At 46.7% G+C, this 25,487-nt stretch overlaps 1 protein-coding gene across 3 annotated transcripts in view; it reads right to left on the bottom strand.

The window, feature by feature from the left end:
* The window catches only part of ADGRA1 (adhesion G protein-coupled receptor A1), a 282,987-nt gene that overhangs the window by 158,391 nt on the left and 99,109 nt on the right, over positions 1 to 25,487 (bottom strand). For 2 of the 3 annotated variants that reach the window (XM_072629136.1, XM_072629134.1), the window contains 4 exons: positions 20,589 to 20,660; positions 16,428 to 16,499; positions 12,707 to 12,870; positions 6,196 to 6,409 (listed from right to left, as the gene is read on the bottom strand). In XM_072629136.1, coding sequence (XP_072485237.1) covers positions 6,196 to 6,409; positions 12,707 to 12,870; positions 16,428 to 16,499; positions 20,589 to 20,660 — 522 coding nt within the window. The remainder of the gene's footprint in view (positions 1 to 6,195; positions 6,410 to 12,706; positions 12,871 to 16,427; positions 16,500 to 20,588; positions 20,661 to 25,487) is intronic. The other variant, XM_072629135.1, reaches the window with a different exon arrangement.

The following is a 25,487-nucleotide window of genomic DNA, read 5'->3' as shown; positions in this document are numbered from 1 at the left end:
CTAGAGTAGACCATCAATGAAACAACAAATCTAACCCCAATTTGTAGTCTGCCTATTTCTGAGGTATAAGGAATGTGCCCTGGTCGCAGCTGCTTTCCTCACACCCTATGCCTGGTTGCTTACGAATAGACACATGTTCCTGCCAGTCTGAGCCAATCTGGTCAACTCTGAGTGGTGGCTTCAAGGCAAGCCCAGCCTCCTGGTGGAAGTCTGGTCACCTGCTGTATTACCTGCTCTTGAAGAATTTGTAGACAGATCCTTTCTGGGATTTGTCTCCTGGAATTATCTAAGGGCATTGAAAGTTCTTCTTCCTGTATTGTAGATAATGGTTCTTGGACCTGGTTGATGAGACCAGCATGGACAGTTTTCTCTCTCACATTTGCCCTTTGGAAATCTAATCTTAATGAGATTTGTTAAATTCTGGGGAAAAGGGGAGGATACTCTCTGCAAGGTGCCAGAAACCTGCACTTTGGCTATTTCCAAACATCTAATTCCTGTCAAAATTGAGCATCTTCTAAAACAGCTGTTCACTTCCCACACCATCCCTTCTCTTCCAAAGGCCTGGCCTTGGATGACCAGTAGAGTGGCAATAAGAAAAGGACCATCTGTGTCCCCAAAGCCTTCAATTCATTGAACAAAGTCTCAGGTTAGGCACAACTTCTGTGCAGAACCTAATCTGAGCTCTCTCTGTCTCTGTCTCTTTCCCCCTCACTCTCTCCATCTCTGCCTGTCCTTTATTCAGCCTCGGTCTCAGCCTCTCTGTTTCCCCACTCTGCCTCAGTCTCTGTGTTCATCTCCTTGTGTCTCTCCACTCCTCCCCGCCCCAACCCCAGCCACATATGGAGGTATCATGATGGTGATCTGTTATGATCATGTTGCTTCAATGCCCAGGATAGAGATCAATGCTTAATTAAATGCTAGAAATGTTGAAAACTTCCTATACTCATGTCCAGGAGTTTCATTTCCAACTAGTTTCTTCCTGGGTCATTCTTCAAGGACAGAAATTTTCCTAGTTGTTTATGAAACATCTGCACACAGCATGCAAATGATGTCCCAGTAGCATGCACATCTGGGGTCACCAAAGATTCATTCTAAATGACACTATCTGATGCTGACTCCTCATGGCATCAGATGAGGCTCAGTCTCAGAGGTGGCTTCACAGGCAAGGGCAGTCTGTCTTTACTGACTTTGGAGATGACTTTGGACGGCAACAAGTCCAGGTCCTCACTGAATGTCTCTGCACCCTTTGTTTCTTGACAAAATTCATGCACCAAGTGTCACAATCCAATCTTCTTCCTCCAGCTCCAGGATGCAATGACAGGGGACCATTTGTGCCTCCAGGAATGGGTAGTTGGCACCCATGGCTTCCTTCCATCCTGCCTGCAATTGTGGTGCCTGCTTCAACTCAGGCTGAACTTGGTCCCCTTTTCTGTATGTCAATGTCCCAGCTGGGGTATTGGGACTTGAGTGGAATTAGCCTCCAATTTCCTGTCATCAGTGCAGTGATAATACAGGAATCATGATATGGGTTTGTGCACAGACTTCACCATTCCTTTGCTTTGCATCAAAGGCCCCACTGAACATTCTCCTCCAAATCTCTTTTTTTGTTGGAGATTAATCTTTCTGAACCAATTGGACTTTTAATAAATTGGGTTCTTCGGACGGACAAAGACAGCAGCCCTTTAAGTACAGGAATCAGAAAGGACAATGTGTCTATGAAGGTGGATAAATCAACTGAGGCACCATTAATTTACACAATAAATGGTTTTGTTCAGCTGATTGACAGTGGTCTAGCAATATTAATTGGTAGGAGAGTCAGAAATGCTATCAGAGTATTCTCCCTGACCAAAGAGATTGTGATGGGAATTCACTGAGTCCAGCTCCACCGCTTACCTATGTTACCTGGAGACAAATACGTGTGAATCCACCACACGCCAATGCCATAGCGTTACATGTAAGGGCTGGGGTGGTGACCAGGTGTGCTTTCTTCTCCCAGCCCCTCACTGTACCAATCCGTTCAGGCAGGAGTATACCACAGAGCATGCAAGGAGCTGGGCTGAGCTCCCTTCACCACTGCCAGGGACATGTTCTCAGCGCTAAAGTTTGGGGGATGATACAACAATGCCTGGTCTTCACAAGGACAATGAGAAGAGTGAGTGCCTCCCTCCCTTAGCTAGGAAGGGCGGCTCATTCAGGACTCAAAAGGAGGGGCTACCCTCCTTTCCCCCCACCTGAATCTTTCTGTTGGGTCTCCTGTGATTGGGGCAGAAGTCCATTTCTCTCTTCCTCCCCCTCCCATCCTAGCTTCTGTGGCTGCTCACCCATGGCAGTGAGAGCACCTGTGTGCCCTCCAGTGAGTCCAGACTGGATTTCAAGGCCCTTGCTGCCTCTCCCACTTCAGATTTCTTTCCCAGAGAACTTGAGTTATCAGTGATCATGAGGAGTGGCTGCCTCAGGAATTTGGAAGTTCCTGGAGTCCCTAACCAAAGTGGGCTGTCAGCAAAAAAAAGTTCTCTACAACTACCCCCTTCTGGGAAAAAAAAAGACCAACAATGGGAGAATGACTTCAAATCATGTCCTGGGTTGCCAGAAGACACAAGCCTTGAAGGAGTCATTCAGACAATTCAGAATCGAGGTGAAGGTGAGGAGTGTTGAAAACTGTGTGGTCCGTATTTTGAGGTTTCACACATCGGTCTCATAGGATAGTAGATTAGGAGTTATGAGTTACTGTTTCCTATTTTAAATCATTGTCAATGCATGTTTATGAGTCTTTTGGCTTTAAAAATTCCTTTATGTGGAGGACATAAATAGCTTTCCTATGCCCGCTGGGCAGCTAGGTGGTGCAGTGCATAGAGTTCCAGGCCTGGAGTTAGAAAGACTCATCTTCTCAAATATACTCTGAGTCAAATTTATAAAAATGTAAGTCATTCCCCAATTGATAAATGGTCAATGGATATGAACAGACACCTTTCAGACAAAGAAATTAAAGATATCTATAGTGGTATGAAAAAATGCTCTAATACACTATTGATCAGAGAAATGGAAATTATAACAACTCTGAGGTACCACCCCAAACCTATAAGATTGACTAATGACCAAAAAAAGGCAAATGTTAGATGCTGGAGAGGATATGTCCCAGAAAACTGGGAGACTAATGCACTGTTGGTGGAGTTGTGAAGTGATCCAACCATTCTGGAGAGCAATGTGGAACTATGCCCAAAGGGCTATAAAACTGTGCATACCCTTTGATCCAGCAATATTACTACTAGGTCTCTATGAGAGAGAGAGAGAGAGAGAGAGAGAGAGAGAGAGAGAGAGAGAGAGAGAGAGAGAGAGAGAGAGCCATTTCTACAAAAGTATTTCTAGCAGCTCTTCTTGTGATGGATAAAAATTGGAAATCAAAGGGATGTCCATCAATTGGGGAATGACTCAGCAAGTTGTAGATTATGATTATAATGGAATATTATCATGTCATAAGAAATGAAAAGCAGGATGCTTTCGGAAAAACCTGGACTTCTATGAACTGATGCATAGTAAAGTCAACAGAACCAGGAAAACAGCAATACTGTACAATGAAAAACTGTGAATGACTTAGCTCTTCTCAGCCACACAGTGATCCAAGAAAAGCCCAAAGGACTCATGATGAAGCACATCTCTACCCCTGGAGAAAGAACTAATACTGATTGAATACAGACTGAAGCAGGCTATTTTTCACTTTCTTTCATTCATTTTTTTTCTTTTATTTGAGTTGTCTTGTACAAAATGACTAATATGGAAATATTTTACATAATGGCACATCCGATTGCTTACTGTCTCAGGAAGGGGAAAGGGGAGAAAGGAAGGGAGGGATAGATTTGGGAACTCAAAACTTTAAATAAAAATGCGAAAAATTTTTAAAAAATAGACTCATCTTCCTGATGTCAAATCTGGTCTCAGATGATTTCTAACCATATGACCCTGAGCAAATCACTTAACCCTGCTTGCCTCAGTTTCCTGATCTGTAAAATAGATGGAGAAGTGGCAAATCACTCTAGTATCTCTGCCAAGAAAATCCCAAATAGGGCCATGAAGAGTCAGATACAAGCTGAATAGCAAGAACGTACGTAGTCCACTTTGCACAGTGAGAACCTGTAGAATTGTAGCATCATCGTAATACAGGACCACTGATTTAAGGATAGAGGCCAGCGATGAGGAAGCTGTGGCCTAGGGAGGGGATTTATCTTGCTCAGGGTGGTACATCTGCTAAGTATCAGAGGCATGATTTGAACCCTGTTCTTCTTGGTTATAAACCCAGTACTCTGGGAGGAGATGCTAGACATGGATCAAATTTGAGATTGCAGTCCCTGGGGGCCGGGGGAACGCTAAAGAAGAGTGACTTTTTTTAGAGATCAGACTTTCTTAGGACTGAAACTGGTCCAATTAGCCATGAGCTGGGCACCCTTTGTGAGGGAGGGACTTGCAACCCCTCCCCCCCAACCCAACCCCAGGGCCCAGAGAAGATGTAGAATCTCTCATCAAGGACCCAGGGAGAGGAAATTTGACGTGTGAGAGGCCTCAGTTATTACTAGCCCCATGGGGAGGTCTTCTTGGACAGTATCATTGTGGCAACATGCCGTATGGAACAGAGCAGGTGGCCAGTACAGAGCAGCCAGCCTTACGTTGAGAACTAGGAAAGAGGAATTTTTATTTGTTCACAGACTTTGAGGAGGAAAATTAAAGGTGCAGATTAAACTTTACATTGTCTAAATGAAGCTTCAGTCAGAGTTTAATAAGCTGCATGTGCCACTGCTCCTCCCCCTAGGCACACACACACACACACACACACACACACACACACACACACACACAGGAGTTTGATTTTACAATCACAAGATAATGTTGTTTAACGTGGTAAAAACCTGCTCATGTAACATTAATTCTGTAGACTCTGAATTTTAATGTGTTGGGGAAGAGAGCTCAGCAGGAAGAGCAGATTTTTGTGTTGTTTTTTTTTCTTGTCCTGGAACAAGAAAGTCCTAAATCAGTACCTTGGCACCAGTGCCAGAGGCTCTGCCAGACTAATAGCGGTGAGACTCTTGGCCACCAGCCATTTGTGTTTGGACTCGAATTGGGGCCGATGAATGAACAGGCTCAGACCTCAGTCACCTCTGCATTCCAGCTGATGGAAATAAATGGTATATGGGGCACTTCACCCAAAGGGATGCTGGGAACAAAACAATCTTGGGAGACTCTCAACTGTGTGGCAGCAAATATCTTCTTTCACAGAAAGCAAGAATTTTTATGCTCATTAATTGTTCAGTTAAAGATATAATTTAGAAAATTAAATAAATTGAAAATGAAGGTGCTCCCTTCTCTTAGGCACAGGGATCCCAGAAAATAATCTTTAGAACAATTTTTATTCATGAATTATTTGAGATGCCAGAAAGAATGTGTAGTAGACCCAGAAAAAGGGTGATTACCCCAGCTCAGAAGTGCTCATTTGTAAGAAAGAAATGAGCATGAACCATATGAGAGAGTGCTTGGGGTCAGTGAAACCTGAGCTTCTATGCATTCTCTGGTCTCCAGATTGTCTGGTGCCCCTGCCCTGGCATCAAATTCCAAATACCCACACAGGACAAACCAGGGAGGCCTCAGCACTTTTCCACCTCCCAGGTTTGCAAAGTCTCATTCCAAACATGAGTAGAACCAGGCATATCAAATAAAAGGCTCTTTATCATTTGCTGCAGTTTCTAAGGGTAGGACCGATCCCTGAATGCACAGAATGCTATTTAAGTCGACTCTAACCTCAGTAAGAGCTGCAAGAATTTGGGTGGTAGGGTACAGGAGCAGCCTGCATTAATGCTGCTGCGAGGGGCATATAGCGTCAGGTCCCCCAGGGAGGACTTTGAGGTCATGTTAAAAAACATTCACTGTCTATTACTAATTATCCCAGGATATGGCTGGAGGTTGGATCAACCCCCCATCTGGGGGGAGTATTTTGTCACTGTAGATTCAGGCTCTACCCAAGGGTGCTACAGTCCAAAGGAATGAGAATCAGAAACCACTTACTCCGTGTACAGTCCACACCTCACCATCTCATGACCTCGCAGGAAGCCAACATCGGCTCATCACACTTTGTGGACAAAATATTCACCCTCTTAACTCTATCTGTTGCAGAGAGAGGACGACCCCCATACCTTTGGTCACTAGTCTTACCGGGTGATCAGGCTGCAGTCATGGATGACGCTGTCCTTCACAAACATGCCCTGAGCTTCATCTGTTTCAATCAATCGTCCATTGTGGTACCAATGGGCCTGTGTTGTGTTATCAACCAGGGTGGCAGTACACTGGAATGGCAGGTGGTCACCATGGAAGACCACTTGGCTCTGTGATGGAATCAGCTGAAAGAGTGGCAGTTCTAGAGGCCCAGCTGTGGAGACAGGGACAGGATGGTCAGTTGTCTGGATTGTTAGTTATGAAAACACTGTCCTTTCAGTGAAATTAGCTGAACTTCTGAGAGTCCAAGTTGGGGGGAAGAAGACAGGGAAGGGTGGCAGAGGTATATCAGAACATTCCTGATGGATGAATCCCCCATGCCCCACCCAACTGATGAAAGCGTAGATCAAGAACAGGTTAGAGAAGGGCCTGCACCTGGATACTCCTTTATAAGATAGAAAGAAATTCTGTGAAAAAACTGGTGGATTAGAGGAATTCAGCAGGAACTGTCCATTCAGGGATCAGCTACGTCCCTAGTAATGCTTTAAAAAGTGAGCCATCAATTGGGGGACGGCTGAACAAGCAGTGGTCTATGATTGTAATGGAATATTATTGTGCTCTAAGAAATGACAAGCAGGATGATCTCAGAAAAACCTGGAAAGACTTAGATGAGCAGATGCAGAGTGAAGTGAACAGAACCAGGACAACAGTGTATACAGTAACAGCAACATTGTAGCAATGATCAGCTGTGAATGAGCTAGCTCATTTCAGCAGCACAATGATCCAAAACAATCCCAAAGGCCTAATGATAAAGTTCACTATCTACCTCCAGAGAAAGAACTGATACTGTCTGAATATAGACTGAAGCAGGCTATTTTACTTTCTTTCATATTTTTCCTTTTATTTGAATTGTCTTGTATGAAATGACTAACATAGAAATGTTTTACATAATTTCACATGTATAACCTATATCTAACTGCTTACCATCTCAGGGAGGAGGGAGGGCAGGGAGGGGTAGAATTTGGAACTCAGAACTTTAAATAAAATATATTAAAAAAAACTGGGGAGGGGGGAATTGAGCCACACTCCTGAGGGGTCAAGACCAAAGCAGAGAAGAGTTGAGACTGTGATTTCAGATGGCCAAGGAGAGAGAGAGAGAGAGAGAGAGAGAGAGAGAGAGAGAGAGAGAGAGAGAGAGAGAGAGTGAGAGAGGGCTGTGTCTCCGAGTGGGCACAACTTCTCATCTCTCATTGGCCAGTAGAGTTTCTTGCCCCCTCAGAGATGCCACATCCAGCAGAGAGCAGGAACAATTAGTCAGAACAGAGGACACCCTGAGGAGTGTGAGCACCCGGTGTGGGGCAGCCTCAGGGAGCCTGGCTGAGTGACTATCTCCCTCTGGTTCACTCACAGGTTGGGGCTCAAGGGGATGGTTATCTGTTGGTTCAAGTGACTCTGTGGATCCACACTTTTAAAAGTAGAATCCATGACCTGCTCGCATTATAGCACATGAGAAGTGCCAGAGGGACCTAACAATCCCACATCCTGTCATCCAAAGATGTCCACAGGGCTCTGCAAAGTGATGACCACTGTGATGAGGGCCTTCCTTCAGGGTCTGTGCCCAATTCAAGTGTTCCCAGAGACCTGGTGCAGTGTGGAGCCCCATATCCATCTCTGTGTAGGCCTGTCTATCCATTGGGATACCCTGGCACCAGGATGGCCCAAGATGCATCTCTAGGAAGCAAGTGCCATCTCCCTGCTCTGTCCATGTTGTGCCTTGACCTGGAGAGCCCTTGAGCTTCAAACTTCAGAAAGGAAGCAGGTCAAAGGTGCTGTCCAAACTCAGGAGCTGCAGCCAGCCACTTTGGTTAGGGCTGAGAGATGTCTTACCCATGGTGCCTCAGCCCAACCACATCATGTCCACTTGGTTCAGAATCCATGGTGGCATGCACAGTTCTGGGAGGAGCCCATGATGCCAGGCTAATTCTAGTGATGCCTCAGAGCCCTGGGAACTCATGGGATTCTGAATGCCTGGGGCTGGGAGAGGTAGGCCAGAGTTTGTACCAGCTCCTCAGGGACAGAGGCAGCTTCCTCCATCCAGAGGGATGTCACAGACATGGTCTGGATAAGGCCCCCAGAAATGTCTACTCTTCACAGTCAGAGGATCTGGGGAGAGGGCATTAGGAGCTCCAGACTTCAACTGGCTTTGGGTGGACATCTGACCCTGGGGAGGAGAAGGGAGGATGGCAGGAGAGTATCTGAGTCCCCTCCCTCCTCTGCCTAGGTGATGGGCTGGGGAGGATCAGGGTTTGCTCCCTCTGCGGAGCCAGGCAGCAGGAGAGGGGGTCTGGAGCCCTGCTGGAACTGCAAATTCTGCTATTTTTAGTTCTTCGCTATTCTCTCCATAGTGTGATGTGATTGCAGACAATTATCTCCAGGCACCTCTCTAAATTCTTCATTGATTAAATAATTACATGAAATGAGGCTCTGCTGGACAGGCTAAAAGCAGGAGCCTCCCAGGAAGAGGAGGCTGTGATTGAGGGCAAACCATGGGGGAGGGAGGAAGCCCCATGGATGAGCCCACAAGATCTACTCACTTTGGCAAAGTAGGCACGGGCAAGGTCTGACTCGACTTCTTTCTGTCTTTGCTGGTCACTGTTCACCTACCACTTTGGACCCTCAGGCTTGAGGATAGCCAGACATCCTTGACTCTGGGCACCCACGGCCAGTCTACCTGCCCACCTACCATGGGCTTCTTAGCTCCCATCAACCTAATTTGTAACATTCAGTGGGATGACCCTGACACGGGTCTGGGTCCTGGGCTCCCCTGGAGCTCCTGGCTCTGTCTTCCACTTGGTGCTGAGATAAGTGACAGCAGACCTGGGAAGCTGATGGTCATGGGCACAAAAGCATCAACCCATTTTCTTTACTTATCTGAAAATAACAAAGTGCTAGAGAAACAGTGGCTGGGCTATTCACATGGGGCTAACAAAGCAAAGCACACTGAAGCATGACGCCTTCTCCTCTGGTTCTCATTCTTTCTTGAACTTTGGGGAATGAGTGTCCAAAGATGACTGGCCAAGTTTTGTCCCTGTGAACTTCCAAAGATAGGAATATTCATGGGAATGAGGTCTCATGCACTACTGGACTCCACAAGCTGATAACAGCCTCAGAGAAACAGGACCTCACTTGGTGGAGCCATTCTGGAGAGGGTGTACTAATAGGCCTCTACCCTAAAGAGATCAAAGAAAGGGGAAAAGGCCCTTTATGTGAACCAAAATTTAGGCAGCTCTTTGTGTCAAGCAGATGAGTCAATGAGCCTTTATTAAATGTACTATGTGCCAGGCATTTGGGGGGCAAAGAACCACAGGCAAAGGGGGTGCCCATCCAGTTGAGGCAGAGATGATGCAAGTAGGCACATGGATTTGTTGTAGAAATGAGGAAAGGGCTGGTTTGAGAGAACATTCAGACAACCTGTATGACCTGGTGTAGAGTGAAGGGAGCAGAACCAGGAAACAACGAATGTCAGGACAACGGCATCTCCAGTCATCCTGATGAATATCTGGCCACTGTACCCAGATGGTTCTGGAGGAGAAAGAGGCTGGTGACCTTACACAGCCCTCCCTCACTCAAAGCAAAGTCACTTGCAAGTCACATCATCACCTTCCTGATGTCGTGGTCCTCTGAGAACCAAGGACAAATACAATTGTCAAGACAAGCAACACTGAAAGATTCAAGGGCTGGGATCAAAGCAGCTACTCTCCATGAGCGTGGGCCAAGATAGAGGGTCCTGGAGGCTTGAGTCCTGTTTGAGGAGGTGAGGGAAAGGTTGGTTTTATCTATGGCTGGCTTCTTCTTTTTGCAGTTGGGGGAGATGGCAGAAGAGAAAATGAATTCTTGTTCATTGAAAAAAATTAAAAAGCAGTATCAATTGAGTCCATTGACAAACTAGCCCATCAGCTTTACCCAGCAAGCCTAGTAGTTTATTCTCAGCTAAAACACTGTGCCCCAAAGGAGCCAGTGTACCCAAGCAAAGGAGGTGACTCATTCTTTATCCAGTATGATACCCCCAAAGGAGTCAACCCACCTGACCAAGGGAACAACTCAGACTTTGTTCAGCATGATCCACCAACATGAAATTGGCAGGGACTCTGTGAAGGGGGACAAGGACTCCCAGTCAAGGGATGCCCCATGACTTCACTGACCATGGGCCCCATTATCTCTATGCTTTAAGCTTGAACTCCTTTTCAGAAAATTCATGTATACAAGGAGAAGTACACCCAAATCGTGGAGGAGGATTTTGGGAAATTCTTTGCTTGCTCTATCCAGTAAATATCCATTTCTAAAAGCTAATTGATGTCAAGTGGATGATTGATCAGGGGTGATGGGGGCTTGTGAGCAGTAGCTTCAAAATCCACAAGTCCTCGAGGTTACCCCCAGCATCCTCAAGAGGGGCCCACCATGGGGTTGGGGTTGCTGGGAGATGGGCCCCTTCCCTTTTCATACTCCCCCTCCTCATAAGAGCCTCAAGAAGACTGATCCCGCCTCAAGACCCAGACCTGCATCTGCATTGCATTTGTTGGCAACAGGCCAGTAGGCTGCTAGTGCAGCGCACAAACAGCTCTGCTCCTCTGTAGCAGGGTAACATAGTCTGCCTGTGGAGAGACAGGCCGTATCCTGAGACACTGAGACCCTGTGCCCACAGGTCATTTTTTCCGGAGGTCTTGTCCATTCATCCCTTTCCAATGCTGTCCGGCCCACGACCACTCAGGCCTCCAGGTCACAGTACTACAGCGGCAGAAACTACAGCTTCCGAAGATGCAGCGCTTTAATTAACCAGAGAAATATTCCCCTCTCTGGCTCCTTGGTGAATATTTCATTAGCAGGGGCGATAACGCGGCTCCTCCTCTGCCGAGGAGTCTTCTAGGGCTCCCCGGAGAGCTGCCAATTTCATGAGCCCACCCCAGAGCTCGATGTTCTCTTGGAGGCCCCACAGGCAGGAAGGGCGAGGAGTAAGCCTTCAGCTCACAAGCCACAGATGTGTGGGGACCATCAGCAAAATCCACAGCAAGGATGAGGAAGGCCGGGAGGGTCTCCCAGACCGAGACCACACATTGGCCCTGACTCTCTCCCTCTGCTGCCGGTCCAGGAAGAAGGCTGGCCGCGGCCCCGATGTCACAACCACACAAAGGCCAGGGCAGAGACAGGAGGATGGGGAGCACAGAGCAACTTTGTCACTGAGTCCTGCTCCTCCCCAGGCCTCCATCTTCTGGATGGACGCAGAGGTCAATCAGATTCTGAACCTGAACCCCTCTGGGATTCTCTGCACCGAGAAGAACGTGCCGAGCCTAGGACATCTCAGCTGGGCCCTGGCCATCTCTTTGAGGGAAGAAGTTCCTGTTCAAGCACGGGAGACCGAGTCAGAATCTCTGGGCCCTCCTCGGTTCCTTGTAGCTCAGTGTACACGTCTGTAGGCACAGGATGGTCCGCCGATGCCTCAGGCTCGCAGACAGAGAGCTGTATCTGCAGGTAAAGGAAAGCCTCTGGTGGGGGTGGGTGAGGCAGTCTAGGATGTGGAGGCGGAGGACCAGCAACCTGGCCCTTCCCTCTTAATGCAGGGTGAAAGGCACCACCCAAAACCTCCGGGCCACGCCCCCAAGCCAGCCGTCTTCTTCCACCCTGCTCCTTTCTCCTCCACACCTGCCTCCATACCCGATCTTCCCCTCTGGAAGTAAGCTCCTTCAAAGCAGGGACTCTCTTCTGCTCATACTTGACTCCCCAGCACCCAGCCCAGTGCCTGACTAGAGGGCACTTAATCGATGCTTGTTGGCTCCTGTCGACCCTCTGCCAAGGTCTAGCCTGTGCTGGTGGCAGGGGGGCAGCCTCCACGGAGGCCATCCTAGACCATTAAGGCCTGACCCGAGTGCTGACTGCTCCAAGCTGTTGGGATAGATACTAGTGTTCGATAAACACTGAGCAGAGTTGAATGAGTTCCTGACGAGCTTAGCTGCCTCACAGAGTCATTTCTGCCTACATGATAGAAAATATCGGTCGCTTCTGGCCCGACAGCCCCCGGGGCACTCCCCCTCCCTGCCTCCCCTCCCCCCCCCCCCCCAATTCTGCCACTTTCTCTACGGTGGCTCAGCCAGAGGCATAGCTTCATAAAGGTGATCGATGGACGCTCAGTGTGTGCTTACATCCACAAGCGCTGTCAAGGTTCCATCCTAAGAAATACTCCCACCCCAACTTCCTTCCAGGCGGCCCTGACTTCAGGAGGATGGGTGATGGACAGTTGCTGGGGGACAACTCCAGAGCCAATCATGACAACCATGATTTCTTGCCTGGGATGCCAAGTCACCTGTGGCTGTCTCAGCAACATGATGCCTGTCAAGGCGAGTCAGTTTTGGGGAAAGCTTCCCTCTGTAGTTTATCCTGGCTCTGTGGAAATGTACCAAGAGGCCCGACTACCGAATCATTTCAGGTTTTTCTTTACTGAGTTCTGCAGCCAACTCACCACAAGTCAGCTGATCTTCCCGAAGGTTGCGAAGAGGCTGGCCTCGCAGAGCCGCGGGGTAAGCACACGCAGTCTCCTCCGCTAGTCTCACTGATGCGTTTTTGGCCCATTCCGAGATCCACCTCAGATGACAGTCACAGATGAGTGAGTCAGTGCCGAAGTGTCTGAGGCAACCAAAGACAGATACAGGAAAAAGTTAAGAAGGGTCTTGGGGCAGTGGGCTGAAACTTGTGTGCAGGGCAAGAGATCAGCTAGGAAAATAACCATCTATTGGTCCATCCATCCATCCATCCATCCATCCATCCATCCATCCATCCATCTGTCCATCCACAGTAAGCTCCTACCAGCTTCCAGGCACACCCTTCCACATCTGCCTCACTCCGAATCCTTTGTCACAGGCTTGAAGATAACTGTCATGCTACCCCGAGCCTTCTGCTCCCCAGCCTAAATTTCCTCACTCCTTTTCACTCGTCAGCATATGATTTCCAGACACTTACTTTGCTAGTACTCTTCTGTGAGAAGAGTTCAGGCAGCCAGAGACCCATATGCAACGTGGTGCCCAGACCTGCCTCTGCTACTTTGTACGGAATAGAGTACACCAGGGCTTTTAGTGTCTTTGTTCTGTTGGCCTTTAACACAACCTGGTCCCACTTCAGCTCTTGGCTGCCTAGTTCTGGTGCTTGCATGGAGGATGCCTGATATCTCTACATGCCCTCCTCACTTCATTGTGGAACCAACCTCTTCCGCCTTCTTCTTGGCAGCTGTTCTGTGAACCCAAGGGCAGGACTTTCCATGGAGGAGCATAGCCCACTGGCCATTAAATGTCTAAGTCTCAGGGTCAACTACCATCTCTCTGATTTTATGGGTTTCCCCCTCTTCACCATCCACCCTATTTCATTTTATGTTGTTCATTTGTATCTGTCAAAAGCAATCTTGATCCTGGCTTCCAATGGATGAACTCTGTCTCCTGATCTCCTCTCATAAGCAGCCTGACAGCTGAGTCATCTTTATTTATCTTCCTCCAAGTGGGGATAAAACTATGGATCAAGAGAGAAGTCAGACCTGGAGACTTGTAGCCTACAGCCTGTGACCCCCACCTATGGGCAGAGAGGACCCAGCTCAATGGCCCCACCCAACTGGCATTTCCGTGTCTAAGCTTCTTAGATGAGGAGGTTGGATGCTCCAAATCCACTTCTCCCTAAGACAAATACAAGTGTCCCTGCTGGGTACCTCAGTGAAACCCAGGGTCAGTGTGCCTATTAAGTGCATGTTGAGTTGAAAAAAGAAGATAACACATCAAAGTGAAAGAAATTCTTAAGTGGAAGTCAAAAAGTCTGGGTTCAAATTGCAGCTCTGATGTTCACTGCCTGTGTGACCTTGAGCCTCAGTTTCCTCATCTGTGATGGTGTAGAGTGATCTTCGGTGCTTTGTGGTCCCTTACCTGGGGAATGGGGGGGACAGGTTAAGGGCCTTGAAGGGACCCTTTGGAGTTTCTCAGTTATAGTGCCCAGAGACCCCCAGAGTCCCAGTCAAAATGTGCCAGGTTACTGCCAGTGGCCCAATGGTGAAAAGGAGGGAACCAAAAGGAACCTTTAGAGTGGTGAGTAGATGGCCGCCGAGCCCAAATCCCTACTGTTCTAATCAATTAACATGCATTTATGAGGCACCTACTGTATGCTGGTACTGCACTTAAGCTGTAGTGATGCAAAGACTAAAAGGAAACCCTTCTTGCCCTCAAAGGGCTCCTGTTCTGGCAGGGGAAGGTGACATGGGCATAGCTACTCGTCTTAAACACAGAGATGAGGGCTTGTTGGTCTATGGGGAGATTCGAGGTCAGGAAACTCCCTCCCTTCTTTGAAATGTAGACTCAGAGTGGTCTCATCTGTGCTAATTGAACACAAGGTCATTTGGTGGTGGTGGGGCAGTTACTGAAAGTGGTGACAAAGGGGAGTTCTGAAGGAGAAAAAGGCTCTAAAGGCAGAGGAGTGGAGAGAAGAGAGACAGGAGATGTTGAAGACCAGGTGAGTGGAGACAAAAGATCAGAGAGGAGAGATGTTCCAAAGGCTAAAGTGATGAGTCTTGACAAAAGATGGACAGTGAGTTTGAGGGAGGAACCAAGGCTGGTGCTGACAGGACTTATGTGCCCCACAGAACAGTGGTACCCTCAACAGTAATAGGAAAGTTAGGAAGAAAAGAGGATGTGGAGAAAGTTAATGAGTTTTGTTTTAGACACAGTGAACTTGAGATGACCACAGGATGTCCAAATGGCCAACAGACCGTCGGGGATGAGACTGGATCAGGAGACAGATGAGCATCAGATGTACAGATATGAGAGTCATCAGCACGGATAGGATCATTGGTCCCATGGGAGCTAAGGAGACCACAGAGTATGGAGAGTATGGGAAACAGGCCCAGGACAGTGTTGGGGGGACACCTGCAGTTAACCTTTTAAACTCCAGAAGTGCAGCTATGTAGGGCAGTCAGGACCCGAGACTCAAAGAGGCGTTTCCCTGAAGGATAACCTATACCTGAGAGCCAGGGTGCACTGACCAAAGATGAGGGGAGTGTGGCCAAGCCATACAAGCTGTTCCTCACAGGGATCTCTCTGAGAAGCAGAGACATTGCCTTTACTTTTGGCAAGAAGCCTTTTCCCAGCCTGACCCAGACTCCCTGGAGTTTTCCTGACCACTGCATCAGTGGAGGAAGGACCCAGGCATGTAGGACTCAAACCAAGAGCTCAGAAAGTATTTCTCAAACTCCTGCTCCATGATCTGAATGTGGGGTACACATGGGTCAAAATGACCAACAGCCACTGCCCACAAGGGGCTTGCATTAAACTGGGGGACCCAGAAAAGTACATAGAAAACAGACAGATACAAGGTAATTACAGGGTGGGGGAAATCACAAGCCCCTGTGAAGGTGGCTGCCTGAGTGGACCCTGGCATGGGCCACCCAGAGGGGGAGGCTGAGAGCGATGGCATTCTAGGTATGGAGATGGATTCAGAAAAAGGCTGTCCATAGTGGGTGGGCTGTGACAGTTTGTTCATAGAGTGTATGACTAATCAGCTTGAAAAAGGAGGCTGAAGTCAGATTATTAAGGATCTTATGAGCCCAGATTCAAACGTAAAGGCAAGCAGGAGGCAGTGAGGCTGGATGGAATCAGACCTGGCCCTCAGAACAGGGCTCAGCAAACCTTGGCCTGGGGAGCACATCCATCCAGGCTGTTTGATGCAAACTGTGAGGCAAATAGGACTGGGTAAGAAACATTCTCGCTTGGTGAGCCATACAAAAATAGGCAGCAAGGGCTGCCCTTTGCTTTTGGACAATCAGAGGACAGCCAGCCTGTGGAGGATAATATGAAGGCTGGATGTCCAGTTAGGAGGCTCTTGCAGCCATTCAAGGGAAAGGTGGGGAGAGCAGGGGTAGGGGTGGGAGCGGGCAGATGTGAGCAGAGATAAAGGAACAGATGGGAGAGATGTTGAAGGGGTAGATTCCCCAAGCCTTGGCCCCTGATTGTACATGGGCAGGCAGGGAGAAAGAAGCATCACAGAGATCTTCAAGGGTGCAACCCTGATGTGGTTAGAAGATGAGAGTGTGGGGACATTGAGGCAAGGCCCCTTCCCGCATCAGGCAGAGGAGAGGGTGCATAGGTTGGGGCATGTCTGCATGAACACGTGAGATGACGAAGAGCTAATGTGTACAAGATGGAAGCCATACTTACAAAACCTTCAGAGCTAAGAGCTCAGAAAACAGTCCATACATTAGACCGGAGAAAATATTCCCTGATAAATTCCTAGGGGGAAAAAAAGAGATCCACAATAAACCAAAACAAGTGAAATGAGGCAAAGCACATTGACATCTGAAGTGGTGAAGCACTCCTCCTCCCCACTGTGAAGAGATGGTGAGTGACCAGGGTCTGGCCATGAGGAGCGAAGAAATCTTCCCAGGACTCAATTGGAAGAGCAGGGTACAAGCTGCCCCTGAAATGGGGCCCACAAAGAGCCAAAGTCGAAGGCTGCCCACCCTGTCTGAGGGGCCGCAGCTAGGGACTTTCTACAGCTGATGATCTCTCTGACACCCTAACATTTCAGCAAGCTGCTGGAGGAGTGGACACTGCCAGGTGCCTCCTTTGCCAGACCCTTTCTGGGCAGCCATCATCTATCCAAGATGATGAGGAAGAACAGTAGTTCATCCTCCCAACTGTCTCACTGTCCCACCATGACAAGACCAGCCTAGGAGAAGGTAGCAGCAGCCTTTGGGGCCAGCTTGTGAATCCAGGAGGAGAGGAAGGGAATTTAGGGGGAGGGGAGGGGCACAGGGTGGACTTGGGTAAGGATGAGCTGGAGGAAAGTGCTGATCCCTAGAATAGCATGGGGAGGAGACCAGATGGCTTATGTTTGTTTTTTAAATAAACAACATTCTTCCTGAAGGAAGATCTTGTTGAACACAACATTAGTGAGACGTTTTAGACCAGGACATATGCTTTCAGTCTGAAAATAAACACTTGCAAAAGCTGGAGGCAGGAGGCAGCTTCATGTTCAAAACCCAGCTCAAGCCTGAGAGTTCTGACCACAGTTTGCCCCCTAAAGTCAGATGTTTCCTGGGGGCCCAAGCTCCCCTCAGGGCCTTCTAGGATCCCAGGAGGGAACACTGGATCTGGGAGCTTCTGCTAATGAGTCAAAGACCAGAGAGGCTCAGGTCCCAGTCCGGTGGTGGCTAGTGATGACCATCCAGCATCAGTCTGGCCAGGCTCAGGGCCAGACTCAGTGCAGCCAGTACATTTTCAACCTCAGGGCATCTGTGCAGAGATAACCTAAATAGTGAAGCTCAAGGCTCTTTGCACGTGTCAGGATAGAGGGTCCAGAGGACGATATTTTGGCCCCTGGGGGTGAGCTTGGGCCCCTGAGACCACACAGATTCATTCAACATGATTCCTGGGCATCTCATTTCTTATGTTTTTAACTCATTTCTCCCTCCCTTGGGAATATCTCAGGGCACTGGTTCAGGAACGCTGCTGTTAATGAATGTTAATGAAAGCTAGAGGGACTCTGAGCATGGGCTCTGGGTTGGGCCACATCTGCTATCTAGAGACCTGGTCAAGCCCCACTCACCCACCCAAGTCATCTGGAGGGGATAAATATTTTGACCCTTGAACCCATTAGCTGAACAGTCACAGGCTTGTGGTCTACACCAAGGGAGACTGTCACTCTACTTGGCAGGGCTTGGGGACCTCAAAGGGTCAATGCAGTTTGGAGGACATCTACTGAACCTTAGCATATCCAGACCTAAGTCTACAGCCCTTATGAACGACTGTGGTGGACCAACTCACCACTTAGCAACCTGCCACTCTCGTGACACATGACCAGGCTCAAACACTTTGTCAGTGTGCACAGACTCTGGAAACCCAGGACATGCTTCCTGTCCCCTTGTCTCAGGACAAGTCAGTCCTGAGATCTGACTTGTCTGGTCAATTCAGATGGCCCACATCATACTCATTTTACAGCTGAGGAAACTGATACAAACAGAGGTTCAGTGACTTGCCCAGGGTCACATAGCTGTTGAATGTTGTTCAGATTTGAACTCAGGTCTTCCTGACTCCAGGATCAGGAGTCTCTATCCATTATGCTACCTATGTAGCCACCTTCTGCTTATATATGACCTTGAACGAGTCCCTCTGCCTTGTGTCCATCATAGTCAATAAGCATTTATTAAACATCTCGCTTGGTTGTTACTCTTTGTTCTCAAAGAGGACCAAAATAACACCACCATGATAAAGTCAAGTTTCAGAGTGTCCGACTGTGGCTCATCAGACCAATACGGGCTCGGAATGCTCAACCATAGATTGGGCACAGATAGTCCATGTGAATATTTGGGGTGGATGCTCCAAATTTGCTCATCCTATGTTTCCTTTGTGCTGTTTCAATTCTGTTTTGCTCATAGAGCACGGCACCTGAGTGGTCCTGTGCCAGTGTCTCCCATGCTTCACGGTCAAATCCAAAATTCTTGATAGAGACCTTGAGAGTGTCTTTCTATAGCTTCTTCTGGTCACCATGTGATTGCCTGCCCCATGCGAGTTCTCCATAAAATAGACTTTTTGGCAAGTGTACATTTTGCATTAGAACAACGTGGCCAGCCCATCAGAGTTGAGCTCTCTGAAGTATAGTTTGAATACTTGGTAGTTCAGCTCGAGCAAGGACTTCAGTGTCTGGTACTCTATGCTGCCAGCTGATCCTCAGAATCTTCCTAAGACAGTTTGAATGGAAGTGATTCGGTTTCCTGGCATGATGCTAGTAGACTGTCCATGTTTCACAAGTATATAACAATGAGATCAGCACAACAGTTCTATAGACCTTCAGTTTGGTAGTCAGTCTACTCTTCTCTCCCAAACTTTTCTTTGGAGCCTCCCAAACACTGAGCTAGCTTTGGCAATGCATGTGTCAAAGTGTACATCCCTGCAAAGTACACTACTAAGGTAAGTGAACTTATCAACAGCATTCAAAATTTCTCCACTTGTTATAACTGATGGTTCCACTTATGGATAGTGTGGTGATGGCTGATAGAGCACCTGTGTTTTCTTAGTGTTAATTATTAAGCTAAAATTAGCAAGGCAGCTGAGAATTGATCCATACTTGGTTGCATCTCAGCTTCAGAGGCTGCACTGAGTGCACAATCATCTACAAACAGAAAATCATGCACCGACACTCCCTCCACTTTGGTCTTGGCTTGTAACCTTTTAAAATTGAAGAATTTACCATCAGTACAGTAGTTGACCTTGATGCCATGTTCATCCTCGCTGAAAGCATTTGACAACATGGCTGAAAACATCATGCTAAAAAGCATGGGAGCAAGCACACAGCCCTGTTTCATTCCATTGGTGACTGAGAAGGCACGAGAGCATTGTCCATTATCCAGAACCCAGACAAACATGCCATCATGAAACTGATGTACAATACCGATGAACTTCTCTGGGAAACCAACTTATCCTTTTCAAGGTAGAAAAAATTAAACATCTACTACACACCTGGCAATGTAAAAAGGTGGACATACTAATGCATTGCTGGTGAAACTGAGAATTGAGAAGCCAATCTGGAATTATGTGAAGAGTGTGAATAAAACAACCCTTGCTCTTTGAACCAGAGCTCCACAACTAAAGAGGTGCTCCAAGTTCAAATGATGTAAGAAGGGCCCCTATAACCCAACATATTCATAGAAACAGTTTTTTCTGTCCTAGCAAAAAAAATACTAAAAATTAAACAGGTGCTGGGCAATTGGGAAGAAGCATATTGCAGCTCATGAAGGTGATAAAATATTAATGTGCTTTAAGAGCAGATGAACAGAGAAAAGCAAGAGAGAATTTCTGTGAACTGATACAGAGAGAAGTGAGCAGAACCCAGAAAACAGTGTACACAAGGAGGTGACGACATTGACAGAAGCACCAAAACAATAGCACACCGACTACAGCTGGATGGGAGTCAAATTGGGGCCTTCCTCCCTGCTCTGTAGTTGAGTGGGCTCCTCCGTCCCCCCTCCTTTGCAGGGGAGGGGGGTCAGGACCTGCGAGATGGAATTCAGGAGGTGTCTAGAACCATGTTTGAGTTCCGAGGTGTAACCACTACTTGCACATGACATGGAACAGCAAGCAGCCGTTTGGCCTGCTCAAGTATTGACCCTGAGCCCCACTCAGGTACAGGAGGTATGGCACCTGGAAGCCTCTGCCTGCAATCTGCTCTCTGGCCTTCCCAAGGCTCACCAGAGGCCTCTTCTTTAGGAGCTGGCCAGGCTCCTTCCTGTGTCCTTCCTTCCAGCCCTTTCAGCTCAGGAGACTCAGGGGCAGTCAGAAAGCACAAGCCCACACCCCTCATCTGGTAAGCTCAGTACTCACAGTTTGTGAAGACTGTTGAGTCCAGCAAACACTTGGGGGGTCAAGCAGCCAATCCGGTTATTGGAGAGATCCCTGTGGGGAGAGACAACATTGTCCTGTTTCATTCTGCTGGTTCAGGAATAGCCTCTGACTCTGAGCCTTTCAGAAAGTCTTGGTCACTACAGGCTGGATCTGCTCTGCTAAGTGAAAATAGCAATGCCTTCCATTCGGTCCCGTGCTCTCGTCCCAAATAGAGACTTCTTGAGGACTGGTGTCTGGGTGGAGGCAGGGCAGAAAGGCAGGTATCTCCTCCTTCCTGAGCCACGATTTTTGACCTTTCTGAATCTCTCTGCCTTTGGTATTGCAAACAGATTGAACATGATGTGGAGAAGATACCCATGTGTGGAACCAGCTCCCATCTTGGGGTGGGCGTGTACAGGGCTGAGGTGTCAGGGTAAGGATGCCGCTGCGCTCTCCTCCAAATGTACTGTGGCCTCTCAGCCCTTGCTGTGGGTCCCCAAGCCCACTCCCAATCCCCACTGTTTCTATACCTGGGAGAAACTCAGGCAAGAGAGAGGAGAAGGTGCCAAAGATGTGGCCAGGAATTTTCCCAGAATAATGTTCCCCTAGGCTACTTCATGAAGGTAGAAAGAAAGGAGGGGTGAAGATGGGGTGAGAGGAAACAGCTTCCTAGGAAAACAAGCTCCCAGAGGAAGCTCCTAAGGTGGAGTCTGCCTCCTAGAAAGTCTGCACAAGGAACTAGGCAAAGTCCCCGACAGGTTACATCCAGGGCTGGACTGACAGAAACAAATGCCAGAGCCCAAATACACTAGGCAGGATGAGTTTGAGTCTGCCAGGACAGCTCTGGGTCTCAGCTGCCTGGCAGGCACAGGGACTTACATCTTTCAGATACCAATACCTAAAGACAGCCTCTACACTAGAGCTAGATTCCTCATATGAATAGTTGTACTTAGAGTTTGAGCCCCATGTAGTACCCCTAGTGGTAGCCTCCCCCCTTATAGACTTCCCCTGACCTCTCTTCCCTGGAGCATGTGGTCCCAGAGACCACAAAAGGAGCAACCCCAGAGCAAAGAGCCAGGGTAAACCCAAAGTCAGGGAAAAGAGAGGGACTGACTAAGATCACCAATCCCTCTGACCTCTGCTGAACAGGGCCTAGCTAGCCTGAAACAGGCAATATTATCATAATTTTAAAAAAATCCTCATCTTGGAACAAATCTAACAATGGCTCGGGCATCTAGACCCTATCTATAACTCTTTAGTGAGGTAGTCAGAATTAGTGTCCCCATCTCTGTCTTTGGGGGATGGAAAATGAATTTCCTTCAATTTGAATCTTCTGCATTTGCATTTCAAAGACCCCATCCAACTCTGATTTTCTCTTGTCTTAGAAGGAATGTTTGCATGTCATTGATTCTATGAAAAGTCTATTTTCCCCCTAAAAGATTATGCTCAATTTTACAAGATAAGTCTTTATTGGGTGTAAGTCATTTTCTTTTGAAAGCATTTTCCGATTTTTTCCTCTCCTCTCTCATTGATGATATTACATAATTCTGATTCAACTTCCTTTCTCTTTATGATTGCTTGAAGTATTTTCCTTTTAACTTATAGGCTCCAGAACTTGGTAATCACATTTCTCAGGGAACTAAACCTGTGGTTCCTATCTTATGTAATCCTGTAGATTTTGTACATCTGTCCCATGGCTTTGATGCCTCTAGGAAATTTGTTTTATGATTTCTTTAAATAGCTACTCAGATTTCATATTTATTTCATCATGTTGTTGTTGTTTTCTGGGAGTATGATTCTTAAATTATCTCTCTAAAAGTTCTTTTTCAGATCCATTTTAAAATATAACTAATTTAGGTTCAGATTTTTCTGTCTTTTGGCTTTTCCCTAGTATCTTCTGTATTCTCATTGGATTGTTTAGTTCTGCCTCTTCCATTCGTTTTTATGATTGCCAACTGCTTGCTAATGTTTTTTGGCTTCTATTCTAAGCTATTTTCTCCATTTTTTTTCATGGAGTTCGACTTTTACTCCTGTCTTTCTTTGTGCTTATATTTGTATTCCCACCTGTTAGCACAGCACATGTAGTTATTTTTCAGTCATTCAATCATGTCCAGCTTTTGGATCATATCATACCAATACCATCCATGGGGCTTTCTTGCAAAGATACAACAGTGATTTGCCATTTACTTCTCCAGGGGAAAAGGTAAACAGAGGTTAAGTTACTTGCCCAAAGTCACACAGTTAGTAAGTGTCTAAGGCCAGATTTGAACTTAGGTTATCCTGATTCCAGACCCAGTGCTCTATTCACTCTGTCCTCTATCCAATAGCTACTTCCCTGGAACATAGTAAGTACTTAATAAATGTTTATTACTGTCATTGCTATTAATAAAGAAAATTGATTCAATTCCATTTCATAGTATTTCTAATATCTATATATGTTGTACTTAATAGAGGCATTTTGTGCATTTATTGACAATATGAGATTTAATATGAATTTTTGTCTAATATTAAACTATTGGCAGAAATCCAACTGGATGATCATATATTTTGTTCTAATATAATATTCTATTTGACTATATTTTCCTTAATGACTTTGTATCAGTAACCATGATTACTCTTTGGGGGATAAGCTTTCTCCATTTCATAGATATGGATGATAGTTGGACAATAGGAAAAATTGGGTAGGTAAGAAAGTTGAAGAGTGACCCTTCTACATAGCTAAAGTGGAATTCAAGTCCAGATTTCCTGATTCAAAATCCAGAACTCAATTTATCTTGTCACACTTCCTCTCCTTGCAGAGTTGCCATTTTTATCTCTCACTGCTGTGTGAATTAAATCTGCATTTATCTCAAACTATAAGGGCAACTCCTTATTTTCTAGAGTCAGTTGATTTTATATGGAGAGAAAGAGTGAAAGATGGAGACAGACAGACAGATACAGAGATAGCAAGAGAGACAGAGTACATAGTGCTTTAACATTTGCTAAGGGCTTTACATTTTTTCTCGCTTAATCCTCACAATAACCCTATGAAGTAGGTTTTATTATTATCTCATCCCAGGAAACCGAGGCTGAGAGAGATGAAATGACTCACCCAGGCTTATACAGCTAATGACTATCTGAGGCAGGCTTGGAATCCAGGGATTCCTGATGGCAAGGTAAACACTCCAACTTCCTACATGAGTTTCCAAGCTTTTTTTTTAACACTTAAGATTGTTTATTAATAATAATAATAATGAATGTATGTATGTTTCCAATTGGTATCATTTTATTAACCAGTCTGAAATTCACTTCCTTTTTATATGGAATTGAAACCATGAATACCGGTGATGATAATGATAAAATACATTACTTTTTTCCTCTCCCATTCAGTAATTTTGTTTGAATTACCAGTCAAAGGTATGACCTGACTTACTTTTCTAGGGTCAGTATAATACCAGCCTTATATACACAAAGAGTCCACCTGGATCATCAGCCACAAACCTTCACTGCCAGACTTTTGTCCACACGCTGACCCTCCCCCAAGCACACACAATCTCAAACCTGATTCCAATCTTGGATTTTGTAAACATATGAACTCTGACTCATAGGCACCCATAGAACTACACTTGCCGAATGACCCTCATAGGCTTTTCAGTGCCCCCACCTTAGCCCATTACCCTTTTGCAGGTAGATATATCAGATCTCCCTTTTCCCTTGCCCCTCTCCCTCCCTCTTTCCTGTTTACTCGATGTCTACTATACTTGCAATCAAATCATTCCTCTCTTAGCTTTCCTTTCCTTTCCTTTGCTTTTAAATACTTGTTTCCTTGTTTTTTATGATGTTCTGGAGGCATCACAATTTGAAGGACTCTGAGGGATTATTCTAAAGCTCTCTGGAGGAGGGGAGGACACCAAATAACTGGGGGAATTATCAACGTTATTCCTCTTGGGGGGGAAAAGGCAGTTGAGAGGGCTCCAATGACAGTCTACCTCTGTATCTGCTTTGCAATCTCAACAAAATCTTTATGAGAATATATTGTCTTTCCATCAAGGTCATCTTTGATGGAGCCATGAGAACAGAACAGACAGGCATGCATAAACAAGTCTAGAGAAGACCCCACGTTTACAGTCATATGAATGACTCAAAAGAGTAGTGAATCCTAGGTCTCATTGTGCTGAGTGTTTGTGGGCATTAAAAAAAGCACAAAATTCTGTAAAAGAAAATGCTGCCTTTAAGGCTCTCCTCCAAAAACATGTCTCCAAAGCACCTGGTGGGATCATAAAAGAGTCTTTGAAAGGGGCTATGACAGCCATGATCCTTCTATTATTACGATGAGTGAGGAAGCATTAAACACCAGGCAGGTTCACCAATCAGTCAACAAGCACCTGCCATGTGCCAGACACTGGGCTAAGTGGGGGGGGGGGTATGAAGAAAGGCAAAAACCAACTCTGTGCCAAGGGAGCTCACATGGCAGCAGGGGAGACAGCCTGCAGACAGCGATGCAGAGAAAGGAGAGAAGCAGACCAAGGCCAGCTCTGAGGAGGGGTTCTCTAGAGATGAATGAATGAGCATCATTCACTAAGTGCTAGGAATACTAACACAACAGATATTCCCTGCCCTCAAGGACGGCAGGACCCGATTCCTGAAGCTGAAGGGCAGACAGGAGGAGGATAGTTTGGAGCAAGCTGTTGTCAGAGGCAGCGGACAGTCCATTGTATCCTCTTCGGAGGTCAAGGTCAGGAACAAGAGGTGTAAAGTATGTCTTCGTAGGGCTTGGGAGGCCATGGTACACAGAAGGCAGGAGCATGATTGGGGGTCTCAGGTTGACATTTAGGAGTGGCTTTGGACTGCAGCTGGCTCCAGGGTGGGTCCTGCAAGTGCTCAGATGTAAAGGTGACCTAAGCTTGCTGCATCAACCTT

The sequence above is a fragment of the Notamacropus eugenii genome, chromosome 1 (genome assembly GCF_028372415.1).
Source record: "Notamacropus eugenii isolate mMacEug1 chromosome 1, mMacEug1.pri_v2, whole genome shotgun sequence".
Classification (NCBI taxonomy): Eukaryota; Metazoa; Chordata; class Mammalia; order Diprotodontia; family Macropodidae; genus Notamacropus; species Notamacropus eugenii.
The sequence above is the reverse complement of the archived record's forward strand: the minus strand, read 5'-3'. Positions and strand labels throughout refer to the sequence as shown.